This window comes from Myotis daubentonii, chromosome 6, assembly GCF_963259705.1.
Source record: "Myotis daubentonii chromosome 6, mMyoDau2.1, whole genome shotgun sequence".
Classification (NCBI taxonomy): Eukaryota; Metazoa; Chordata; class Mammalia; order Chiroptera; family Vespertilionidae; genus Myotis; species Myotis daubentonii.
Window position 1 is genome coordinate 82,942,447 of NC_081845.1, and position 25,427 is coordinate 82,967,873.

Here is a 25,427-nt window from a genome sequence, read left to right on the forward strand (position 1 = left end):
CAACGCGTGGGTTTTTTTTCCCCCTCTTGGCCACTCGGAACCCGCCCTTTGACCTCGGTCCAGCTTCAGCACGACGAACCGGTTGGCCAAGACCTGGAAGAGAAGTGGGAGGGAGCGATGATGCAAAAGTCATCTAAACACTGGGGCGGGGAAAGGCGACTACAGTTAGAAAGGCAAAGGAAGCTGCAAAAGTTGCAGCAGGAAAGTTTGCGAGGTCCGGTGGGTGCTCCCGATTCGCAGAGGGAAGGAACAAGTGCCATGGCAGCAGGACTTTTCCTTCTTTGATTCTGGAAGGTACTAGACAAAAACATGGAACTAATTTTCCCGTCAGTGATTATAATCCTAGGTTGCGTTGCTCTTTTGTTATTCCTTCAACGGAAGAGCTTGAGCGGACCCCCGTGCATCAGCGGCTGGATTCCTTGGATTGGAGCTGCATTTGAGTTTGGGAAAGCCCCTCTAGAGTTTATAGAGAAAGCAAGAATCAAGGTAAGAGGCCTTAGCAGGTGGGGTTACCGGAGAAGGTAATGTTTACTTTTTTATTTTCTTTCATTGGATGTCAAATGTAATGTTAGGACACGGGAAACATAGCTGCTGCCCTCAATTAAACGATCTAGTCATTTATGCATTCCTCAACCTACAGCTATGTCTTATGCATGGTTTTTAAAAACCAAATAGATTTCTATCAGTTATGAAGTACAGTGCAGCTTGCAACTAACTGCCTTTTGGGAAGCAGACATTATGGGATGCAACCTATGATGAGTGCTAATTACTTCATCTTTAAAAAATCCTTTGTATACATATTAAGTAAATGCTTGCAGTAATTGGGAAAGACAAGTGTAATTTCAATTTATGAAAACACATAATAAGTTAGTATCGAAATAGGAGTTTGTTGTAAAAAAAAAATTGCTTACAAACTTGGTCTTTACAAATTTTGCTGGCCCCGTATTTTCGACTGCTGTTATTGTTTAATGATGATGAAATCCGTTTTTACTGGGCACTAAGAAGATTAGTAATGGTTGTTGTAGTAGATGTATTTGTACTTTTTCAAATATATCTTGCAAAAAGAGTTTATAGAATACTGCCAACTTCTTTTTATTTATTTAAACCAGTGCTTCACTAAACATTCTGGAGTGTATGTGTGTTTGTGTAAAAATACATATATAATGTGTGTTTGTTGCTTTTTTCACTTAGCTGATTGTTTCCTCAGAATGAATTCCTAAAAATGGAAGTACCTAAAGAACATGAGCATTTACATTGCTTATGTTACCATTTTACAAAAGGATTTAGCAGAATACACTTTTTCTTTTCTTTTGAGTGTAGGTAGGGGATTGCCTAGCTTCTCTTATCCTGGCCCACACAAGGAACCATAATTCTTGCTAGTCTAATAGATGCAAAACAGTATATTTAAAAGAAATTCTCCTTTATCTCCTACTAGAGGCCTGGTGCATGAAATTTGTGCACGGGTGGGGTTCCTAGGCCTGGCTGGTGATCAGGGTCGATTGGGACCTTCTGGCTCCTGGCCGGGGCCTTTCTCCCTTCCTTCCTCACCGCCCTGTGGTGGTCAGTGCACATCATAGCGAGTGATTGAACTCCCAGTCTCCCAGTCAAACTCCTGAGGGGACACTCTGCATATTAGCCTTTTATATATATACTAGAGGACTGGTGCACAGAATTCGTGCACTCGCGGGGGGGGGGGGGCGAGGGTCTCAGCCTGGCCTGCGCCCTCTCGCTGTCCGGGAGCCCTCGGGGATGTCCAACTGATGGCTTAGGTCTGCCCCCCAGGGAGTGGGCCTAAGCCAGCAGTCAGACATCCTTAGCGCTGCTGCAGAGGCGAGAGAGGCTCCTGCCACCGCTGCTTAACTCGCTAGCCATGAGCCCCGCCCAGGGGTCCTGCGTTGAGCGTCTGCCCCCTGGTGGTCAGTGCGCATCATAGCGACCCGTCTTCCGCCATTCGGTTGATTTGCATATCATCTAGGATATAGCCTTCTTAATGTTTAGGGAATGTTTTTACAGGCTTGTCTGAAAAGGTCAATCAAGGTTACAAAGATTATTTTATTCTAAAAAGTTTATAGTTTTGCATTTTTCATTTGGGGCTATGATCAACTTTGTATTAATTTGTGTGTGTGTGGTATAAGTAAGGGGTGAGGTTCATTTCCCCTCTGATCTGGATGTCCAGTTGTTCCAGTATCATTTCTTGAAGGACTTTCCTCATGGCATTACCTTTGCAGCTTTTCATAAATTAGTTGACTGTATATGTGTAGTTCTATTTCTAGCTTTTATCTCCTATTCCATTGATTTATATGACCACTCCTTTATGAACATTGAATTGTCTTAAATACTGTGTTTTTATAGTAAGTCTTTAAATCAGGTAGTGAAAGTTCTCTATATATTTTTTTGTAATTGCCTTGACATTCAAGATTTAAATTTGAATTTTAATATAAATTTTAAAATTTGCTTGTCAATTTCTATTTTAAAGACTGCTGGAATTATGATTGGAAGTTTGTTAAACCTGTAGTAAAATTAGGGGAGAATAGACTTTTTAACAATATTAATTCTTCTATTCTTTGAATGCTGTATCTCTCTCAATTTAGCTACTTAATTTCTTTCAGAAATTACATGTAGTTTTTTGCAATGAGGGCTTGCCTGTGATTGTAAATTATTTTCTTGTGGATTTTATATTTTGGGGATTATCCTATATTAATAAAAGACAAACATGCAAATTGACCATATTTTCACTACACCTTAAGCCACGCCCACCAGCCAATCAGAGTGACTATATGCAAATTAACCCAACCAAGATGGCGGCAGCCACGGAGCTGGAGTAAGCAGGAGACTTGCTTGCTCCAGTGATGGAGGAAGCCAAGGTTCCCCACCTGCTGTGGCCTGGCTCTGAGCTCCACTGAAAGCAACAAAGTTTCAATTATAGAAGGTAAACAAACCCCAGATACCTGCTTTCAGTTAGCCATGGCCATGGAGCTGGAGCAAGCAGGAGTGGGTTGCCCCTGGCGATGGAGGAAGCCAAGCTTTCCGCAGGCCTCTGCTAAAGGCAACAAAGTTTCAATTATAGAGGGTAAATAAATCCCAGAATAAAAAAAAGAAAAATGGAGAGGGTGGGAGCTTAAGTCACCAGGGTGCTTGGCCAGCCCTCAGGCCCTCACCCAGACTGGCCAGGCACCCCAGTGGGGACCCCCCCCCCACCCTAAAGGGAGTGTGGCCAGTCTGAAAACAGCCATCAGCCTCTCACCCAGGCTGGCCAAACCTCAATGGGGCGAGGGTCCCCACTGGGGTGGACATCCTCTGAGGGGGTCCCACACTGCAAGAGGGCATAGGCTGGGCAGATGGATCCCCCGAGTGCACAAATTTTTGTGCACCGGGCCTCTAGTCCTATATAATAAAAGCCTAATATGCTAAGTGTCCAGTTGACAGGTTGGCCGTTCAACCAATTAAAACATAATATGGTAATGATATGCTAAGGCTGCTCAACCACTTGCTATGATGTGCACTGACCACCAGGGGGCAGACACTCTGACTGGTAGGTTAGCTTGCTGCTGGGGTCTGGCTGATCAGGACTGAGCAAGATGGGCCGGGCATGCCTTGGAGCCCTCGCGCGGCTTCTCCCCGGCTGGCCAACCTTCCACATCCCTCCCCGGTTCTGATTGTGCACTGGTGGGGTCACTCAGCCTGGCCTGCGCCCTCTTGCAACCCGGGACCCCTCGGGAGATGTCAGAGAGCTGGTTTTGGCTTGATCCCACAGGCCAGGCCAAGGGACCCCACTGGTGCACGAATTCATGCACTGGGCCTCTAGTTATAGATAAAATTGTTTTCACTTTTGCTTTCTAATTGTATCCTGCTGGCACATAAAAAATACAGGGTTTTAGGTTTTTTTGTATATTAACTTTGTATCCTGTGACCTTGCTAATTTCACTTATTAGTTCTAGTAGTATTTTGTAAAATTCTTAAGAGTTTTTATACATAAACAATCTGTCCTGCAAAGAGATAAATTTATTTTCTCCCCTCCTCCACCATGATGTTTATGTCTTTTATTTCTTTTTCTTGCGTTACTACAATCAGTGGGAGCTCTACTATATTGTGGAATAAAAGTGATGAGAGTTGACAAGCTTGTCTTTTTCCTAATTTTAGATTAAATGTTCAACATTTTACCATTAAGTATGATGTTAACTATTGATTTTCCAAAGGTGCCTATTTCAGTTCTGACCTTCAGACCATAACCAGAATTCACCAGGGAAATAAACAGTGAACTATTGTTTTTTCGCTTCTGTACAATTCTCTCCTCTGTGAAGTTTTAGCCAATTTAGTTTTTATTGTATCCCCAGTTCTCTGATGCTTTTAAAAATATGATCTTTGGAATTTATTCACCTTTTTTAAATTGGCAGTAAGAACCTTGGCTCACCTGGTTCTACCACATCCTACTCAGAAATAAAACCTGCAAAGTATTTCCTGAAACATAGTTCACTTAAACAGTCACTTAATGATGGACATGTTTTTCCTCTCATATTTTGCTATTATAAATAATGTAGCAATAAATGTCATTTCTGTGTGTACAGTATATCTATAAATTACCAGATTGAAAGTGTAAATATATCTGTAACTTAGAGTGAAGGAGGAAAACTTTTGAGTGTTTTGAGCAGAGGAGTAATATGATCTGATTTAAATTTTAAAGGGTCACTTTGGCAGCTCTGTTGAAAACAGGGACCTAAGGATAAAAGAAGGAAAATAATTTGAAGGTTTTTGCAGTAATTCAAGCTGAAGGTCATGATGGTTTTGGCCATGGTGATAGCAGTGGCAGTTAGAGAAACAGCTGCATATATTTTGAAGGTAGAAGCAGCAAGAGTTATTGGTTATTGAATGTGGTGTGTAAGAGAATGAAAAGGGCAAAGGTGACTCCAAGAAGTTTAGCTTGAGAAACTAGACAGTAGATTGCCATCAAATGAAATGGACAAGATTGCAAGAACTCATTGGAGGGAAAGTTCAGCTTTAGATCTGTAGAAGTTTGGGATTTTGACATCCAAGTGGAGATGCTGAGATAAGCAGTTGGATAAATGAATTTGGAGTTCGGGAAAAGGGTCCAATTATGCATCGGTTTAATCTCCTTGGCCTGTCTCCCATGCTGTCATTCCCTTGCAATCGTTTTCATCTTCATTTCTATTTTCTATTTTGCATTTCTCACATTTCTATACTCTCTTTTCCTTAGACCTTTTTGTGTGGGGTGTATAGCCTCACATATAATTGTTTTCTTTTATTCAGAAATGTTCTTATTGTGTCTTTCTTTCCTGAGTTCCTTTATTTCCTAACTTTCCTCTTTTGTCTGGCTATTTTTTCCCATAGTTTCTTTATATTCCTGCTTTATTTTCTTTCCAACTGCAATTATTAGATTAATTTTTACAAATCACAACAGTAATTTTGCATTTCAATTCTCATGTACTCCTTAGCAAAATCCTTTCAGTGGGTTTCTTTATCAGGGTATTCTTTTCTTTCTTATAGTGCTGAATTTTTCCCTTTTGTTTAACCATATTTTAAAGAGTTGAGTTGTCTTTGACTAGCTGTCAACAAGAGGTTTTGGTTAGAAGTAGTTGCTTTCCAAGTTTCTCAGCTTAAGTTTTCTATCCTCTCTTGCTACAGTGAAGCCATAGCGCCTCCTCGCATGCCTGATCTATGGCTCCAGCCTTTCGGGACCTACCCTTCCACACTTGAACTCTCACTGCCTTTCTCCCATAGCTGCTGCTACTTAGAGACAGGACTCTTGTCTTCTCAGGTGCCTCTTCACGTTTAGAAGACGCTGCTTCTGGAACCCTCTGAATAGCTTCTGCGTGATCCTTTGCTAGTTCCCTCAATATCCACGGCCTGCTTATTTTAGCCCCTCTCCGAGTGGTTCTAGCTCTGAGTTTTGCCTTCTCCTCTCCCGGAGGGTATACTTCTAAGCTTTTCAGTATTGAACTCTCTGGACATTGCTCATTTCTCCCCGCTATACTGTTAGAGCTTCCACTGCCTTCTGCTGGTTTCAGGTGTGGTGGCTTTTGTAGTTTGTAGATTTTCTTCTTATTGTTTAGCTGAGCCTGTTGCTTGTGCATATGTTTATTTCTTTCTCCTTTTGGCTTTGTGTAGTTTCCAGGAAAGAAGTGGAGAAATTCAGAAAGAAGTTGCCACAATGTTGCTATCAAAATTACAAGTCCGTCTTCTTCTTTAAAATATAGTGGTGTTTGTTTTTTTCAAATAGATTTATATTCTAAAGGCATAAACATGCCTAGTTTCCTAATCCCATGGATAGCTTTGGCCCCACTGTTTCCTGTATATTAGTGTTTATGCTCCTTCTACAATACATAGTCCTGGTTGGGTTGAGGTAGTGAGAGTGCAGTATTTTTTTTAACCTATTATGCTTTTTTATTTTCCTTTAATCCTGTTTTATTTTCTTCAAAGTAACTCTTTCAAAAAATAAATTTTTAATTTTGTATTTCATCCTCCTATTATGTCTAGGTTACATTTTACATAGGTGAATTAAAAATAATTTTAGATGCCCTGGAGCATTCATCTTCTCTGTGGCAGGGGAATATATGAGAGGACATGGGAAGCTAGCTCAAAAGTAAATATTAACATATTTTGTTTGTTAAAGAGAAATATTTAGCATGAAAGTACCAAGTTAAGAGGATGAAAATCAATCTATAGGCTGCAAGAAAATATTTGCAAGCCACATATCTAACAAAGGACTAGTATCTAGAATATATAAAGAATGCTCAACATTCCAGATTAAAGAAAAAACACAACCGTCCAATTTAAAAATGGGCAAATGTCAAGAACAGGCAGTTTATTGAAGAGGATATACAGATGGCAAATGAGCACATGGAAAAATGTTCAATATCATTAGCAATTAGGGATATGTAAATTAAAACCACAATGGAATATCATGAGACACCTATCAGAATGGCTAAATAAAAAACAAGGACAGCACCCAAACGCTAGTAAGGATACAGAGAAGCTGGGTCATTCATACATTGCTGGTGGAAATACAAAATGTAAGATGGTAAAATTGCAGATGGAAATGCTGGTTTATATTCTGGGAACTTATCCTAGAGAAATGAAAACTTACGTTCACACAAAAACCTGTACGTGAATGTTTATAGCTACTTTGTAATGGTCTGAAGCTGAAAAGAACACAGACATCCTTCAACAATGTTTAAACAAACTGTGGTACATTCATACCATGGAATTCTACTCAAAATATAAAGGAATGAACTATTGATACATACACCAATGTGGATAGATCTCAATTGGATTATGCCATGTGAAAAAAAAGACAATCCCAAAGGTCCCCATACTATATGATTCTATTTCTATAACATTGTTAAAATTCAGTACTCTATTAGAAATAGAGAGCAGATTAGTAGCTGCCAAGGGTTAAGGAGCAGTCAGGTGTGGGAGGGAAATGGGTGTGGCTATAAACGGGACATATTTTCTTGACTTTATCAATGTCAGTAGCTTGGCTGTGATACTGTACTATCACTTTGAGAGGTGTTAACACTAGGAGAAGCAGAGTGATGGTTATTTCTTACACCTGCATGTTAGTCTACATTATCTCAAAATAAAAAGTTTAATAAAAAAAATACAAGCATCACAACTACACGTACTGCATACGCTTGCCTTTACTTCGTAATACTCAGAGTGCTGACATTGCACAAAAACAACAGAAGGAAGGCAAATAAGACAGAAAAACCTCATTAAATTTATAACACTGAACATGGACATTTGCACTGTGCAGTCATTTTGCAATAAGTTACTTTAAATATTACTTGTCAGCAGTTATCTCAACTACTCAGTGTGTTTGAACTTGGCTGTTCTACCCCGTGGCCTGGGTGCCAATATGTGTTGCAAAAGGACACATTTCTAATGGAAATTTAAGAATTCTCTTTTGGACAAAGCTTTAACAAACAATGAGAATCACTCATCTTCTAAGTATTGACTAGCAAACATTTGTAGAGAGGGAATTTTGGAAAGGAGTGTAGATTCCAGTGTTGTAGGCAGTTAGACAAGAGCAGAGCAAGGAGGATGGGCCAGGTTACAGAAGGTCAACAGGGTGGAAAGCCTCGGGTGCTTAGCAATGGGCAAACCTGAGGAAACAAGGACCTTGCCCCCAGGGTAACCTTTCCTCCCCTAGCATATTACTGGTCATGTGGTAAGACCCCTCTGACTTTTCATATCTCTGGTCATGTGGTTGGGACCCTCCTCTGATCTTTCCTGCCCTAGCATGTTGTTAGTCATGTGGGTTAGACCCCTTAGAGGGGTTATGAACAAAGCTATTCCAGAGAATAGCTTTTATGCATTGAGGACAACGAGGTTCTGACCCAAATCAATTACATCTAGGCCTCCGTTGTGTTTTAGCTCCAAGCCCAGAAAAGCAGCCAAACCAGACAAGGGACCCCATGGCTGACCTTGGGACCAGCTGCATTGACTAATTACCCTGCCTTGGCACCAGCCAATCCGTGGAAACCACAATTGGATACAGTGGTGGGAAGCTGATGATTGTTCTATTGGGATCCTCCCCTGAGACCTCCAGATAAATACCCTCTAGACCAGGACCCCAAGGGGCTCTCTCTATGGAGCATGCCCATGCCTTTCCCCACCCCATTCCCTCAGGCACATTGTACTGAGCCCATTTCTTCTATGGCTCCCTTCTTCTACCTCTGTGACTTTCTAAATAAGCTCTCTTATAGTTTGTCTTGGCTCTGAATTCTTTCTTAGCCAGAACTCCAGGTTGCTGAGCCAAGGTCCAGTCTGACTCCACCAGTCTAACACCTGTTGCCGTTCTTGCTGCTAACATAGGGATCGTGAGTGAAAGAAAATGAGACTTCACTGTTTGGTGGCTCCATGATTATCAAGCCCTCAGTTGCCTGATAGTGTTCAACAGTGTATCACGTGTCTTTTCATGGCAGGTCTAGAAATGACTAATATTGAAGTAGTAATGAGCATAAATGGTATTCAGAGATAAAAGTAAGGGTGGTTGTTCTAACAATGGGAAATGTTGGATGAAGTATGGTAAAGTCACTGTGGCCACAGGGGAAATGAAAATAATGATATATTCCCCGCCCCCAATAAAGGACTTCCTGGAATCAAACCCCTCACTAGAGTATGTTTTAGGCTACTTGGAATGATCTGATAGCAAGGGCAAAACTGAGGATGTAGGAGAGAGAAGGAAGAAATGTAGAACAAAAAGAAGGTAAGAGAGCATGGAAGGGATGTTGGCATTTCACCTTCCACCTGTGTTCACCAGAGGGAAGTATGGAGAATGGGGCACATGGGTAAACTTTGCAGGGTTTGGTGGTAGGAAGTTGAGAGTGCTCTTACTTGATTGCTTCTACATTCCCGGTGACATACAAAGCAGGAACACTACCTCACAGTGGAGAAGGTTGGGCAAGTTGTACAGGTAAAATAGTCATTTTGGAAAGTGAGAAAGTGAACACGTTAGAGAACTTTTTAGGATTGCAAGACATTATTGAGTGACCATGAATTTATAGTAAAAACAGTCAACAATTTTGTATATTTTTCTTGAACAAAGTAGGTTACTTATAACCTACTGAATCTTGAAAACAATGTTCAAATAGTACAGTATTTAGTAAAATTTCTAATAATTACTTCTAATTATTATTTGGCACTCCAAGAAAGGAAGATGCAGCTAAGTAATTACATGATCAGAAGGGAGGTTAAGTATTAGGACAGAATAAATTAGGGATTATATAATATAGCATTGGCCAAATCAGTCAAAATTTAAAATTAATTACCATATATAATTATAATAAATTTTTTCTTGACTATAACTTCAGCATTGGGGTTCTTGAGGCATACTGTGTCTTAAACCTAACCCATGACCCAGTAACTTAGTTATCAGAAATGCTTACTAATATGATCTGTATTTATGTGTGTTTTTCAGTATGGACCAATATTTACAGTCTTTGCTATGGGAATTCGAATGACCTTTGTTACTGAAGAAGAGGGCATTGATGTGTTTCTAAAATCCAAAGAAGTAAATTTTGAATTTGCAGTGCAAGATCCCGTCTATCGTACAGGTAAAGAATATTCTCAGTCCATTTGAAATATAACGTTGAAATCCACAAGTAGTTTCAGGTAGCAGTGACATCCTTACTCCTATATCAAGAATGATGAGGCTCCATTATTTTATTGTCTAGAGTAAGGGTAGAAGGAGAAAAGAGTATATGATGAGTTTGGTCATTGAAAAACAAAGTATCGGCAGCCTAATACAGTTAGATCTCAATTAGACACGTGAAAGAGATGAGGTTACCTCACTGATGTTTTCTCTGGAAAATATTTGGAATCTGTATCCTGTTACAGCTCCCAAGATGTGGCTAACTGTTCTGCTACTGTGCATACAGTGCTCTTCAGGCTGTAGCTCTTGGCTTGATCACATCTAACTGCTCTGCTCCCTGAAAGTAGAATTCCACTGCTTACTAAGCCCTTTACTAACGGCATTTCCTGACATAATCCATAGGGCTATTAAGGTAAGTGGTGCCCTTTCTCCAATTCTCTGTCCTCGGTGACCTCTGGATTGTACTGGTTAGTGTGTCCGCAGGGTCACGGTCTCCTCTGTTTCTCCCCAGGTCACACACGTGCATGCTGAGCCCATTTGTCCTCCCAGGAATGCAGGGCTGGTTCATTTTGCATCTGATTCACTTTGCGCCTTTGTTCACAATGTCTGTGCTTGCCTCTACTGACTACAGCTTTTTTCTCTTTGCTTCCCTCTTTGCTTCTTTCTTAAGTTCTTTTTCATGTAGCCTCTCATGCATTTTCTTTTTTGCCATTAAAACCAAAAGGTTGGTTTTAAAAGCTCTCAGTGACCAATAGAATGATTATTTTTTCATCTTTTATGAAAATCACATGTTGTTTAAATTGTATGACTATTTAGTATCCTTCTTGATATTTGGACTATGGAATTTCAGATCAAAGAATATAAATATTTTGAAATTTCTTGATCTATAAAGTCACATATCCTTCAGAAATATATACCAACCTACTCACCTGTCAGGTACATGAAAGTGATCAAGTTTTTATACCTGTCCCTCCCTTCCTGGTGGCTTTCATGTTTAAATATTTTTATTTAATAGATGAAGTCTGTTAATATTTACTTTTGAGCCAGCTTCCAATTTCCTCTCATGTATTCCCCTACCACAGAGAAGATGAATGCTTCAGGGTATCTAAAAATTATTTTTAAATTACCTATATAAAATGTAACCTAGACATAATAGGATGATGAAATACAAAACTAAAAATTATTTTTTGAAAAGGTTACTTTGAAGAAAATAAAATAGGATTAAATAAAAATATGAAGGAGTAGTGAGTTAAAAACACTTACTTATACTCTCACCACCTCAACCACACCAGGAGTGAGTATTGTGGAAGGAGCATGAACGCTAATATAAAGGAAATAGTGGGGCCAAAGCAATTCATGGGGTGAGGAAAGGACTCCTGCTGGAGTAATATTCAAGAAGATGCTTGAAAGAGTAATAGAAATTAGCAGGAGAAACTTAGGTCTTATAGGCATGGGGTTGGGAGTGAGTGAGGTTGGTCAAGTAGAGAATGTTCTGAGCAGATAGAACAACTCATGAAAATGCTGGGCTATGTAAAACTGTGTGTTTTCAATATACCTGAAATGTAGATTTGGAGGGGGAAATATCACCAGAGAGTCCAAAAGTTGGTAGAAAGCCAATGAAAGGTTTAAGCATGAAAATAACATCACTAGAGTTGTGTTTCCCAGAGGCCCACTTATAGATTACTAGAGGCCCGGTGCACAAAAATTTGTGCACTCGGGGAGGGAGGGGGGGGGTCCCTCAGCCCGGCCTGTGCCCTCTCCCAGTCTGGGACCCCTCGGGAGATAACGACCTGCTGGCTTAGACCTGCTGCCTGGTGGCAGAGGGCAGGCCCAATCCCTAGGTGCAGCCCCTGGTCGGGCTCAGAGCAGGGCCATTTGGGGAGTTGGGGCACCGCCCCATGTCATGCACAGAGCAGGGAGGATCAGGAGGTTGCGATGCCACCCTCAGTCACGCTCAGGGTAGGGCCGATTGGGGGGTTGGGGCAACGCCCCCTGTCACACTCAAGGCAGGGTCAATGGGGAGGTTGCGGCGCAACCCCCTGTCACACACAGAGCAGGGCCAATCAGGGGGTTGGGGCGCTGGCCCCTGTCACTCACAGAGCAGAGCCCATCAGAGGGGTTGGGGCGCCGCCACTCTCACACTCAGGGCAGGGCCGAAGGGGAGGTTATGGCTCTACCCCGTCACACACAGAGCAGGACCCGTTGGGGGGGGCGGGGGGGGGCACCACACCCTGTCACACACAGAGCAGGGCCGATCAGGGGGTTGGGGCACTGCACCCTGTCATACACAGAGCCGCAGAGCGATCAGGGGGTTGGGGAGCTCCCCCCTATCAGGCACAGAGCAGGGCTGATCAGGGGGTTGGGGCGCCTTCCCCTGTCCCGAACAGAGCAGGGCGGATAGGAAGGTTGTGGCCCCGCCCCCTGTCGCACACAGAGCCACAGGGCGATCAGGGGGTTCAGGGGGTTTGGGCACTGCCCCCTGTCACACTGATGCCGGTGCCGGGAGGCCTCGCGGCTCCGCTGATCCCCGTGCACTGGGTGTGTGTGTGGTGGGGAGTGTCCCTCAGCCCAGCCTGCCCCCTCTCACATACTGGGAGCCCTCAGGCGTTGACCCCCATCACCCTCCAATCGCAGGATCGGCCCCTTGCCCAGGCCTGATGCCTCTGGCCTAGGCGTTTGGCCTGGGCAGCGGGGACCCGCAGCTGCAGTGGCCCCATGATCGTGGGCTTCGCTTTAGGCCCAGGCAAGGGACCCCTAGCTCCTGGGACTGCCAGCTTCGACCGTGCCCAGCTCCCATCACTGGCTCCACCCCTACTTCCTGCTATCACTGGCCAGGGTGGAAAAGGCACCTGATTCTCCGATCATGGCTGGGGGGCAGGGCAAAGGCGGCCCCAGGGCCACCTTTGCCCTGCCCCCCAGCTCTTAGCTCCCCCCTGGGTTTCTGATCACTGTCAGTGGCAGGGGGCTTCTTCCTGCTTTCCCTTTGGCCTCCCTGCATTGTGCCTACATATGCAAATTAACTGCCATCTTGTTGGCAGTTAACTGCCATCTCAGTTGGCAGTTAATTTGCATATAGCCCTGATTAGCCAATGAAAAGGGTAGCTCGTACGCCAATTACCATTTTTCTCTTTTATTAGTGTTGATACCTTAGAGTAAATTACCCTACAGACTTTTACTATCTCACAATATAGGTTGAATCTTTACCTGGTTTTATTTCCAGGAGGTTATTTTATGTTTTTGGTGAACTTTGGCTATATTCTCTACTGATCAAATAATAGGAGTATATTGACTGCTTCAAGGAGTTGTTGCTTCTTTTAAAAATAGTTTTCTTGTTTATAGCATCAATTCCAAAGAATGTCTTTTTAACACTGCATGAAAAACTTTATATCCTGATGAAAGGGAAAATGGGGACTTTCAACCTTTGTCAATTCACTGGACGACTAACTGAAGAATTACAGGAACAACTGGAGAACTTAGGCACTCATGGGACAAGGGACCTGAACATCTTAGTAAGGTAAATAGACGAATGGTATGAGTTCATCTTGGTTTTTTTGGAATAAAACATTTTAAGCCTATACATTGGACTTCAGAAATTATCCAGTGGATTAATAAAGTCTACCTAACTAGGCAATTAAGAGATTATGTTAATATTTTAAATTCTACTTAATGGGCAAGTTTCAGTTGAGTCGTCCACTTTTATGGTGAGCAAATAAGTCAACACATTTTAATACATGTACAGTAATTTCTCCTTAGTCATTCCATACAATTGTGTATGCTCTGTATGGACTTACCTCTTACAATTGTCATGCATCCATCAGATTTTTGATAAAAAAAATTCAGTGCAATTTGTGATTATTATAACAAGTGGATGTTGAAAGGACAAGGGAGAGGATAGAATCATCAAGTAGAGCAGTGTTTCCCAACATGGGGCGCACGCCCCACAGGGGGCAATTTGGTTTTTAAGTGGGCAATTAGAGAATGAGTTATTAACAGTGAATTTTTTTGCATTTCTTATGGTTCTAGGTGCTTCATATGGTATATAAATATATATTGTGACATGTTTATGCATTTCAGTTCTCTACTATATGTTTTGAAACTTAGCTATTTTTTTGTATCATTTCATATTATTATTTTTAAACAATTTCTTAGTGATTTCTTCCTCAGTACTTCAGCTGTCTTTTTTGTTCTTTTATTTTTCTCTTTCATGGATTCCATGTTTTTTGGAAGTTAATGGCCTTTTAGGCTTCCTCCACATGAATAGAAGTTTACTTTTTGAATAATAAGAATCATATGTCACAGTGCGGGGGACATCAGGATTTTAGACATGCTTAGGTGGGGCATGGCCAAAAAATGGTTGGGAACCACTGAAGTAGAGGGTCCAGGAGATGGTGTGAGACATGAAAAGTTGACTGAGGCAAAGTCAACAGAGGCCTCACCCCAGATGCCTCCTGGAGGGGAGGTGCTGAAAGGCAGATGAGATAGGAAAGGGCAGTGGAGGAACCAGGCAGCACGTCAGCCACATTTTGAAGCTTTCTGGCAAATGGAAGGTCTGGGCATGGGAACCAGGAGAGAAATTTCCCATGTACACAAGGAGATGTGGGAAATTGAAGTTACCTTGGGCACTTTTCCATCTCAGTGGGATACTGGGATGCTGAAGGCGGGATTCAATAGTTCAGACTCATAAAACAGAACAACACTTAATGTTTTGTTAGTGGTTAGAAAGAGAGAGAAAAAAAGAACAAAGACAACCAACCAACCAAACTTTTGGCATGCCCCAAATGTATAACAAAACAGCAAATTCTCAGCTATCTTTGAAACTTTAGAGAAAATAAATAAAAATGAAATTAACAGTACTCAGTGTTACCAATCTAGGGCATATTAACTATCATTGATATTCTTTTACTTAAGTATGCTACAGTAATAATTTTATTCACTTATGGTAAAACTTAATGATACATACTATATTTCAATATAGAATAGTTCACATTTGTAGGATCCTGTAGACATTAGGAAATTTGGTGACTAATATTTCCCTTGATTCTTTGATTATTTTTTGCTGTTATCTAAAGGCATGGACTATATCTTAGCTATAATTTGTTAAATAAATGATTTTTAAAATTGCATTGAATCAATTTATTTTTGTGCATCTAATATTTGTCAGAATCTAAGAATGCTTGCTTAGAAAGCATTTTAAAATCTTCAGATAAATAAGACTACAATTTCAGTTACCATTGTCATCTTTTTTTTTTAGTGTTTTTATTGATTTTAGATAGAGGAAGGGAGAAGGAAAGAGATATAGAAACATCAGTAATGAGAGAGAATCATTGATCAGCTGCCTCCTGCACACCTCCTACTGGGGATCGAGCCCCAAGCCCCAGCATGTGCCCTGACTGGGAATTGAGCCTTGACCTCCTGGTTCATGGGTCAACGCTCAACCACTGAGACATACCAGTCAAATACCCCTGAGTCATCTTGACAATATCCAAATATTAAAACCTGTTATGGGTAACTTTTCCCCAAAAAATCTATCATTTATTATTTTCTACTCCTTATATATAACTCTTAAATAATGCCCTCTTTTGTAACCTGACTTTATATTCTCCTGGTCATTGGGTCTGACTTTCCACATGCTTCTCTTTTTATAGGCATCTCCTTTATCCAGTCAGTGTGAATACACTCTTTAAAAAAGGTTTGTTTCCCACAAACAAGAGGAAAATCATGGAGTTCTACCAGCATTTTCAAACTTATGATGAAGGTTTTGAACATGGGTCCCAGATGCCAGAATATCTTCTAAGGTAGAAGTTGTTTCCTATAATTAATTCATTGACCAAGCTCCTCCCAGCAATTTGTACGTCTCTCATTTCTCTGTTCAGCGTAGATATAACAGTTTAGTGGAAGAGAGAGTTGTTTTTTATGACTGGCTTGTGTTTGAAGGAGGAACAGAAGATCTATGCATGGTTTCTTTTTTAATTTCGAGGAGCAAACCCTTGAAAGGGAGGGAGAGGGAGAGGGAAAGAGAGGAAGGGAGAGGAAATGAATATGAATGTGAATATTAGAATAAAGTGAAGAATTTATTTGAGGTTTATCCCATTTACAGTTTATAGTCACACTCATTGCTACAGTTTGGACCTGTGTTAAACTGTCCAGTGTGACTAGTCTCAGAATCAGACATTGTCATCCTCATTCTCTCTGAGGCAAAAGTAGGTGTGGTTAAATGCATTTCTCAAAGTGGCTCAGATAAATATTTATAAAATGGCTCGAATACAAAGTAGCTCGTGATTTTTTTATCTCTTGGCAGTTGGTTTACAGTGGTCAATGGTCAGAAAGATCAAAAAAACATAGCCAGTTTGCTTTACCTGGTTTAAGACTGCAATGGGACCCCATGCTAGCTTTTCATCCTTCTGTGACAACAGCCAGAGTAAAAGTATTTTACTCTGAGTTCTGTTTTCTTGTTCAGTGCCAATCCTGTAGGAATTCAAACATATATCTGTAAAAAACACTATAGGTGTCCCTTACAATTTTCCTTATGGACTAATACGTCTGAGGGTAGACCTATCATGAAATTCTAGCTGAAGATGAAAAATTTGGAGAAATAATTATAATTCTATAGACATCCCCCATTTCATACTGTGACCTATTACTTCTAAAGTGCTTTCAAATTAATTTATACACATTTTTTCTCTCACCTAGAAACTGGTCAAAATCCAAAACGTGGTTTCTAGAATTTTTTAAGAAAAACATCCCAGATATAAAAACAAACAACTCTGAAAAAGATAATTCCATGGTAAGTACACCTTATCTTTTTTTTTTCCTAAAATACATGAGATGAAGACAATGAGGCTTTTTAAATCATAGCCACTCCAACTCCCTATTTGAATCAAGGCAAATTTTGAACTTTGCTGATGCTCATTCATTGTTTAAGACTTTGGGACAGAATTCAGTGTGAACGTTCACAAGCAGTTTAACTTCATCTTTGTATGTATTGCTTCTGTTTCCCTCGAGAAGTTTCCTGTTTTGATCCCCACACTTTTTTTAACGTGGGCTAAGAAGAAAATAAAAGATTCTGTTGTGTTCTACATAAGTGGATTTCAATGGCCTACTTAAGCAGAGGACTAAAAGAAGTTTTTTGTTTTTGTTTTTCAAACATTACACACCCATGTTATTATGTCAGAAATATCAAATGTGGTGATTTCTTCCATGTGTCTAAATGTATATTAAACGAGTATTTCCATTTACAGAATGGCATATCAAAATAATGAAAGACATTAGTAGGGTTTTTCATGAGATATAAACTTTGTGTTATAACATCTTCCATTGTAAGTATGGTAGAAACCAGCTTTAAATGAAATTTATCCTTAAACTATTTTCAGTTCTGCTAATCCATTGTTACAAAAAACAATAACAATAAGACACTACTGACGTTTATGGGTTGCATACTCCATGCCAGGCACAGTGTTACACAGTCACAGATTCATTTCTCATTTATTTTCCACAACTTTCATACCCAGAAAACTGGGGGTTATTAAAACCAGAAAGCTGGGGATTAGAGTGGTTCATCACTTTTGAAACGTTACGTGCCATAGTAAGTAACTGCAACTGCCTCTCATCATATATTTTCTTTGGTAGTGATTTAATAGTTATTTTCTGTATTATAGGATCTGAAGCAAAACTAGTACATATGGTACAAGGCAGTTCTCCTAATCCCTAATCCTCGAGAGTTATGGGTTGTGCCTCTAAGGGGGCAGTAGAGTATAGCAGCTAAGAGTGTGGGCTCTGGAGCCAGCGCCAAGCTCACAGGGTCTGTATCCCAGCCCACCATCTAGAAGATATATGTCCCTGGCAAAGTCCCCTAACTTAATCATACTTCAGTTGACTCAAATGTAAAATGGTGAAGTATTTACATCTTGGAGTTGGGTGAGGATTGAATGGGTAAAATACTTGTAAAGCACCTGAAACAGTATTTGCCTTAGCAAGCAATGACTAGACAGTAGCTACCATTATTCCCATCACCTATGCCTGAGTTATTTAAGACTCAAAGTGCACAAGTAACTTAATGAAAATGCTCTAGTGCAGCGGTTCTCAACCTGTGACAGGGGTCGCCTAAGACCATCCTGCATATCAGATGTTTACATTACGATTCCTAACAGTAGCAACATTACAGTTATGAAGTAGCAACGAAATAATTTTATGGTTGGGTCACAACATGAGGAACTGTATTTAAAGGGCCAGAAGGTTGAGAACTACTGCAGTGTCTGAATTCCTTCCTCATGCTGGAGAACAGGCATAGGCAAACCTGGGGACACCTTTCTATGAGGAAAATACCCTCAGGGTATTTGTGTGATGACCCGAGAGTAACCATAGTAGCCAACCTTGGGTGAGGCTGTAATCTGACCCAGAGCCATTCAGGCAAACATCAGTTTTCCACAGGGTTTTAGAGAATGACGGTATTTACAGTACACTGGCCCTGCAGTTTTCTCTCTCATGGGGCATAGCCTGAGAATCTGCATGGTGAATGGCAGTAGGGTTTTCTCCTGAATGCTCCAGAGAGCTGTGTTTCTTATCCAAAGAGTAGAGGGGTGTGTGTGTGTGTGTGTGTGTGTGTGTGTGTGTGTGTGTTTAAAGTAACATTTGTCAAAATGGCAAGTCATTTAATCCTTACCACAATCCTATGACCATTTTATAGATGAAACTGAGACACAAAGAGTTTAACTTGTCTGAGGTTACCCAATTCTTTTTTTTTTTAAATATATTTTATTGATTTTTTACAGAGAGGAAGGGAGAGAGATAGAGAGCTAGAAACATCGATGAGAGAGACATCGATCAGCTGCCTCCTGCACATCTCCTACTGGGGATGTGCCTGCAACCCAGGTACATGCCCTTGACCGGAATCGAAGCTGGGACCCCTCAGTCCGCAAGCCGACGCTCTATCCACTGAGCCAAACCAGTCTCGGCCCAATTCTTAAATAACAGCCAAGTTCTAGTTCCTCATGAAAGAATCTTGGAGGTTGTCATTTCATCCTCTCAAGAAAGAACCCGTACAGACTGAAAAATCAACAACTCTTGGATCCACCAGAGAGGGAGGATACAGGGTAAACCATTGGCCTCAAGAATGGAGAGAACAGTAGGCAAATACCTGATATTTTGTTAAGGATTTTTGCTCTATGTTTATGAGAGATATTGGTCTGTAGTTTTCCTTCCTTACTAGAGGCCCGGTGCGTGGGATTCATGCACTGGTGGGGGGCATGGCCTGTGGGGATTGGCCCACTGTGGGAGCACTGCTCATCCCAATCAGCCAAGTGGCACACTGTGTTGATCATCTGACCCCTGGTGGTCAGTGTGCGTTATAGCGGCTGGTTGACCAGTCCTGGTTGTTCCCTGGTTCGGTCCCTGGGCTTTTATAGGATAGGATAGGATAGGATAGGATAGGATAGGATAGGATAGGATAGGATAATGTCATTGGTTTTGGTATTAGGGTCATGTTGGCCTTGTAAAATGAGTTAGGATGTGCTCCCTCTGTTACTATCCTCTGAATGAGAATTGGTGTAAGTTCATTTTAAAATGTTTGGTAGAAAGCCTGGTGCTTTCTCTTTTTGAAAGTTATTAACTAGGGACTTAATTTCTTTAACAGATGTGGTCCTGTTTAAGTCATCTGTCTCTTTTTGTGAGAGCTTTGGCAGATTGTGTTTTTCAAGGGAGTGGTCCATTTCATCTAGGTTATCATATTTGTGGGCAAAGAGTTGTTGAAAGTATCCCTTTATTATATACTTTTTAACTTTTAAATGTTTTTTTTAAAATTGATTTCAGAGAGAGGAAGGAAGATAGAGAGAGGAAAATCCCAAAATAAAAGGAGTAAAACAACACACTTCTAAATAACTCATGGGCCAAAGAGGAAAACTTGGGAGACATTAAAAATATTTTGAAACAAATGAAAATGAAAACTAAGCCTACCAGATTTGGGGATGTAGCAAAAGCAGTGCTTATGGCAGCTTTATTCATAAATGTCAAAACTTGGAAGGAACCAAAATGCCCTTCAGTGTGTGAATGGATTGTAATGAAAGATATATGTCATTATAGATTTGTCCATACCCATAGAGTGTACAATACTAAGTGTGAACCCAGAGTAAACTATGGACTTTAGGTAATTATGATGTGTCAATGCAGGTTCATCCTTGGTGAGAAATGTAATTTACTGCTGAGTGATGTTGATAATTGTGAAGGCTGCGCATGTGTGGGGTAAGGGTTATAAGGAAATCTCTGTACCTTCCTCTCAATATTATTGTAAATCTAAAAAAAAAAAAAAATAAAGCTTTAAAAAAGAAAAAAACTAAGGCAGGTTTTGAAGCAATAGAGTAAGAGAGTTGAGCTCCAGAGTCCCTACTCCTAATCACTGAACAAGGAATAAGTATGTAAATCCCTTACATGCCTCAAACTGCAGACCTGGGAATGGCAGAAATAATACCTTTTGGATAAAAGAAAAATGTGTGGTCTTTTGTTTACCAATATCAGCCTTTATCACATAGCTGTGGTTTGACGATACTTATTTCTTTTCAACAGACAATAATGCAGGCGCTGCTGGAAATCATAGAGACGGAAACAAATGAGCAAAGTCCCAACTACGGGCTTCTACTCCTTTGGGCTTCTTTGTCCAATGCCGTCCCCGTAAGTATGTCAGTAAAGCAAGGGCTGCATTTCCGTCTGTGGCGGTTCTCAGCCTGTGGGTCGCGACCCCTTTGGCGGTCGAACGACCCTTTCACAGGGGTCGCCTAAGACCATCCTGCATATCAGATATTTACATGACGATTCATAACAGTAGCAACATTACAGTTATGAAGTAGCAACGAAAATAATTTTATGGTTGGCTCACAACATGAGGAACTGTGTTTAAAGGGCCAGAAGGTTGAGAGCCACTGGATGCACTTTCAATGTTCCCTTCATTTTCCTCCCTCCTTCCGTCCTTCCGTCCTTCCTTCCTTCCTTCCTTCCTTCCTTCCTCCCCTCCTTCCGTCCCTCCCTCCCTCTTTCCTTCCTTCCTTCCTTCCTTCCTTCCTTCCTTCCTTCCTTCCTTCCTTCCTTCCTTCCTTCCTTCTTTCCTTCCTTCCTCCCCTCCTTCCCTCCCTCCCTCCCTCCCTCTTTCCTTCCTTCCTTCCTTCCTTCCTTCCTTCCTTCCTTCCTCCCTCCCTCCCTCCCTCCCTCCCTCCCTCCCTCCCTTCCTTCCTTCCTTCCTTCCTTCCTTCCTTCCTTCCTTCCTTCCTTCCCTCCTTCCCTCCCTCCCTCCCTCTTTCCTTCCTTCCTTCCTTCCTTCCTTCCTTCCTTCCTTCCAATAGTAACTCTCATTTCTCTGCAAGGTTGATGTTGAGGATTCAAGATAAGCCCCTCTGGTACCTGGTGAATATGGGTTCTTTGTCTTCCCCATCCCCTTCTCCTTCTGTGCACCTCCTGTTTGCATTACCTGCCATCTCGGTCCTGTAAGCTTCCCTATACATGGAGCTGGTGGCATTGGAACGCACAATACTTCTGAAGAGAGCAGACACTGTGTACCTGATTTTTATAAAGCTCTTATGAACTAGATTAAAGCCATGAGCTTTGTCTGCCTCTTCAGGTTCGATGCATACCGGCTTCCTGTGTTGGGAGGATTTCACATTAGCCTAAGCTGCACTTATATTATCTGAGAAATTAAAGGATGACCTTTTTTATACACTTATTTTTTTCCTTAACAGGAACATTCAGATCATCTATAATGATAAATGTGGTCATTTTTCTTCTTTTTCTTTGAGCAAAGAGAAATAAGATATGTTAAGTATTATTTATATCTTCTTCCTCTTATGAAGGTCAAGGCTAGTAAAGGCTTTCTAACTACTGACATTCTAGTTTCCTTTAACCTGCTTCAAAACTCACTGGGTAAAGAGCAGCAATAGAAATTTCAGCCTCTCTGCCCAAATGTGTGTCAACCACTGAAATATGTAAAATAGTCTAATTAATCCTTTTCCTTTCTTGTTGTACCAAGAATATTAATCTTTGATTTTTCCTTACATAATTTTCTTGGAAGCTGATGAACCAATAGCAAAATTAAAAAGGAAACATGAAAACAACTCCCAAAGCAGCAACAAAACAGCCACTCCTGTCACAGGATTGATTTTCAAGATCCCATTAGAACGGTCCCCCGGAAGACAGGGACACAAAGCCCCATTGATCTGACTTGGGGGAAGTCAGCGCATTGGAATTTGTTCCTGGCACTGGTCTGAAAGGAATTAAATCCTTAATTGCAGAAAGGAAGTGTCTGATGATTGTTCAAAGTTCCATCTTGCTGGCTGTTGTTGGCACTTCCAAGGGGCAGCTGGTGTGTAGGCAGAGACCCTAGAAGGTTTTAGGTCAGGTCCAAAGCCAAATCCCAGTGCTGGGTGACAGCCGGTAAATTGTTTAACCTCTCTGAGCCTCAGTGTCCTCATCTGTAATATAGATTTAACTAGAGGACCAGTGCACGAAATTTGTGCACGGGTAGGGTCCCTAGCAGCTGCCAGCTACCAGCCAAGCCTCCCTTCCCTGGCCGCTGGCTAGGGCCTTCCTTCGTTCCATGACATCCCATGGTGGTCAGCACATCATAGCGAGCGGTCGAGCTCCCGGTTGGTCGAACTCCCGCCCAAGGGGACAATTTGCATATTAGCCTTTTATTATATAGGATGATATCTCCCTCATAGGGTCATTGTGAGAATTATATTGGTAGTAAATGGAAATAGCTAACTGTTCATGGCACAAGATAGGTGCTCAATAAATGTTAACTTTGTTCACCTATAAAAAGTAAAGCCGTGGTTTCAATCAGCCATTTTCAATGGTCCATTAGGAATCAACTATCCTGGCTTCCAAAACGTGACCACTCACATGCCCCAGGGCAGGAGCGGCCTCTGCTGTCCTGGTTTCTGTGTTCTCCCATCACTGCCTGGAGAGCTGCTGAACACCTGCCAGAGGTGTAGGTGGCGGGCGTGACATTTCTTGGTTCCCAAATATCTTAGCATTTGTCCTACTCTGTGCTCTGCCTGGAGGCCCGCTGGGCTCAGAGCGCAAGCTTCGAATAGGCTTGGTACAGGGCCCTGGGAGGCTCCATGGTCACCGAGGTGAACTGTGGTGGGCTGGCCCAGATATTAGCCACGATTTATGAAATTGTTCCTATGCTAAAACCATTTCCAAGGTCCAAGAACTTTTCAAGAACATTTTTGCAAGTCTAATCTCAAAACTGACATTTTTCCTTTTTTAAAATCATCTTCCCTGAAGCTCTTTTCTAAACACTTTAAGTCGTGACCTTCACTTTATTGTCTGTGCCACCCATTCCCTCTATATTTAGGTATTTTTTTCATCTCATATCCCCAACTAGAAGTGTAAGTTCTTTGGGCAGGAATTATGACTTATACCAATTTGTGTTTATCATGATTGGCCAAAGACTACCTAACATGTTATAGAGACTCCATCAATATTTGTTAAATAATTTTTTTTCAATGAAGGGATAAATGATGCTCAATTCATCGTTTTTATGACACAGTGAGGCAGAGCTTTTCTCTCTGTCCCTATCACCTTTGTTCTTACTTCTCCAGAGCAGTGGGAAGGCATGGTAGTGGCTGCTTCTGAAGGTCACTGAGCCAGGGGCCCTTCCCCTTTTTGCTCAGCCTTCACCATGGACTTGACCCCTTTCTCAAAACATTAATTGGTACCTTTGGGAGCACTTTTTAACTCCTTTCCCATATGTGGGTGAACAAAGACCTCAAGGTCACTTCTTCTTGTTTGTTGATTCAGTAATGTATATAAACATTGCTTTTGACTCTTTTTTTGCATGCCGTTTATTTTTTAAAGTGATTTCGTTTTCTAAAGTAGAAAATAAAGATTTTTAGAAGCAAAGTCTGTTAAGAAAAAAAGCATTAAAAATTATCACTAGCACCACTGTACAGCTATTTATAGTTTAGCTGAATTTCTTGTATTTGTTATAAAAAGGTATTATAGGTGAATCTCTAAAAGTCTAACTAAGCACATACAACTTTAGGCCCATCTTTCGCATAACTGAAAATCTATGTATGACACTAAGCCTTCCCCTAATCCCCCAGCGTGATCTCTGACTCTTTAAGATGAATTGAGTATGGAGTCACTATTAATTAAATACAGTAATTCAGCACTTCCATCTATGGAAAATAGTAGAACGGGCCTGAGTGGGGAGGCAGGAGAAGAGAGCTCTCTGGGAGTCTTGCTCCTACTGTAAAACCACACTAGATGATCCTCTCCAGGGTAATTCTTTTGTAATCTGGAAAATGCCACCGAAAGCGGGTTCCCCATTGTAGTGAGTGGCCTGGGTTTAACACAATGTTCCCTTCCCTGCAGTTTAATGTCTTAGAGGGGAAACAATAAGCAGCATTGAACTTGACTTTGTGGGAGCACTTCCTTTCACATAATTGCTCTTCCACTTTTGACCACAGAGGGGAGTATTGGAATTATTTTAAGGTCCCCCAAGTTACTTCACAAAAGGGATAGACTTAAGTGACAGGAAGTGTTGTCTGGGTCATATTTCAGGACTGGTTTTCCTAGATGAAATTTCTTTCACAATACAATATTTACTGAAGAAAAAAAAAAGAAAGCAAAATTCAAGCTTCTTTAAATGATTTTATGTAGGTTTTCTATGTTGTGTAACCTAAAAATAGAAGTAAAAACATTTACCTGAGTTGAATAAAAGCTAGTTTTTGAGATGTGTTGCAGTATAATTTTATTTTATGATACTACAATGAGGAAAGATCTGAAATACTTCTGTTTGGTCTGGAGAGAGAACTTGCAAGAATACTGCATTCGGTTATAACCTATGAACTTTCGAGCATGTCATTATGTTCAGTAGGGTGTGAAAGGACCCCATTTTTTATATGGAGTACTCTCATAATTTAGTTTGTGAGATTTTAGATATAGTATCTGGGGTTTACTTAAAATCACCATGTTTCATCTGCAGACTATATGATTTGACAATTCGTTTGTATTTCAAGGAAATTAAATCTTTAAAATGTTTTTATTTTGGACTTGGATTAACAGTCTTAAGTGGCATAATTTTTTGTTCCTAAATATTCACTATATGCCTGCCCTGGCCAGTGTTTCTGAGTGGTTAGAGTGTTGGCCCTTGCACTGAAGGGTCTCAGGTTCGATTCCCAATCAAGGGTACATACCTGTTGCAGGCTCGATCCTGCCCTGGTTGGGGTGTGTTCAGGAGGTAACTGATCCATGTGTCTTTTCACATTATGTTTCTCTTGCTCTTTTCCCTCCTTACCTTTCCTCTCTTCCACTCATCCTAAAAACAACA

General features: G+C 41.1%; 1 protein-coding gene across 1 annotated transcript in view; it reads left to right on the forward strand.

The window, feature by feature from the left end:
• The first annotated feature begins 285 nt into the window (after positions 1–285).
• Positions 286–25,427, forward strand: part of LOC132237266 (24-hydroxycholesterol 7-alpha-hydroxylase) — a 73,888-nt gene continuing 48,746 nt past the window's right edge. Inside the window, exons 1-6 of the mRNA XM_059701523.1 lie at positions 286–486; positions 9,938–10,073; positions 13,451–13,625; positions 15,757–15,906; positions 16,802–16,895; positions 20,666–20,776. Of these exons, the coding sequence (XP_059557506.1) occupies positions 310–486; positions 9,938–10,073; positions 13,451–13,625; positions 15,757–15,906; positions 16,802–16,895; positions 20,666–20,776 (843 nt within the window). The 5' untranslated portion in view covers positions 286–309. The remainder of the gene's footprint in view (positions 487–9,937; positions 10,074–13,450; positions 13,626–15,756; positions 15,907–16,801; positions 16,896–20,665; positions 20,777–25,427) is intronic.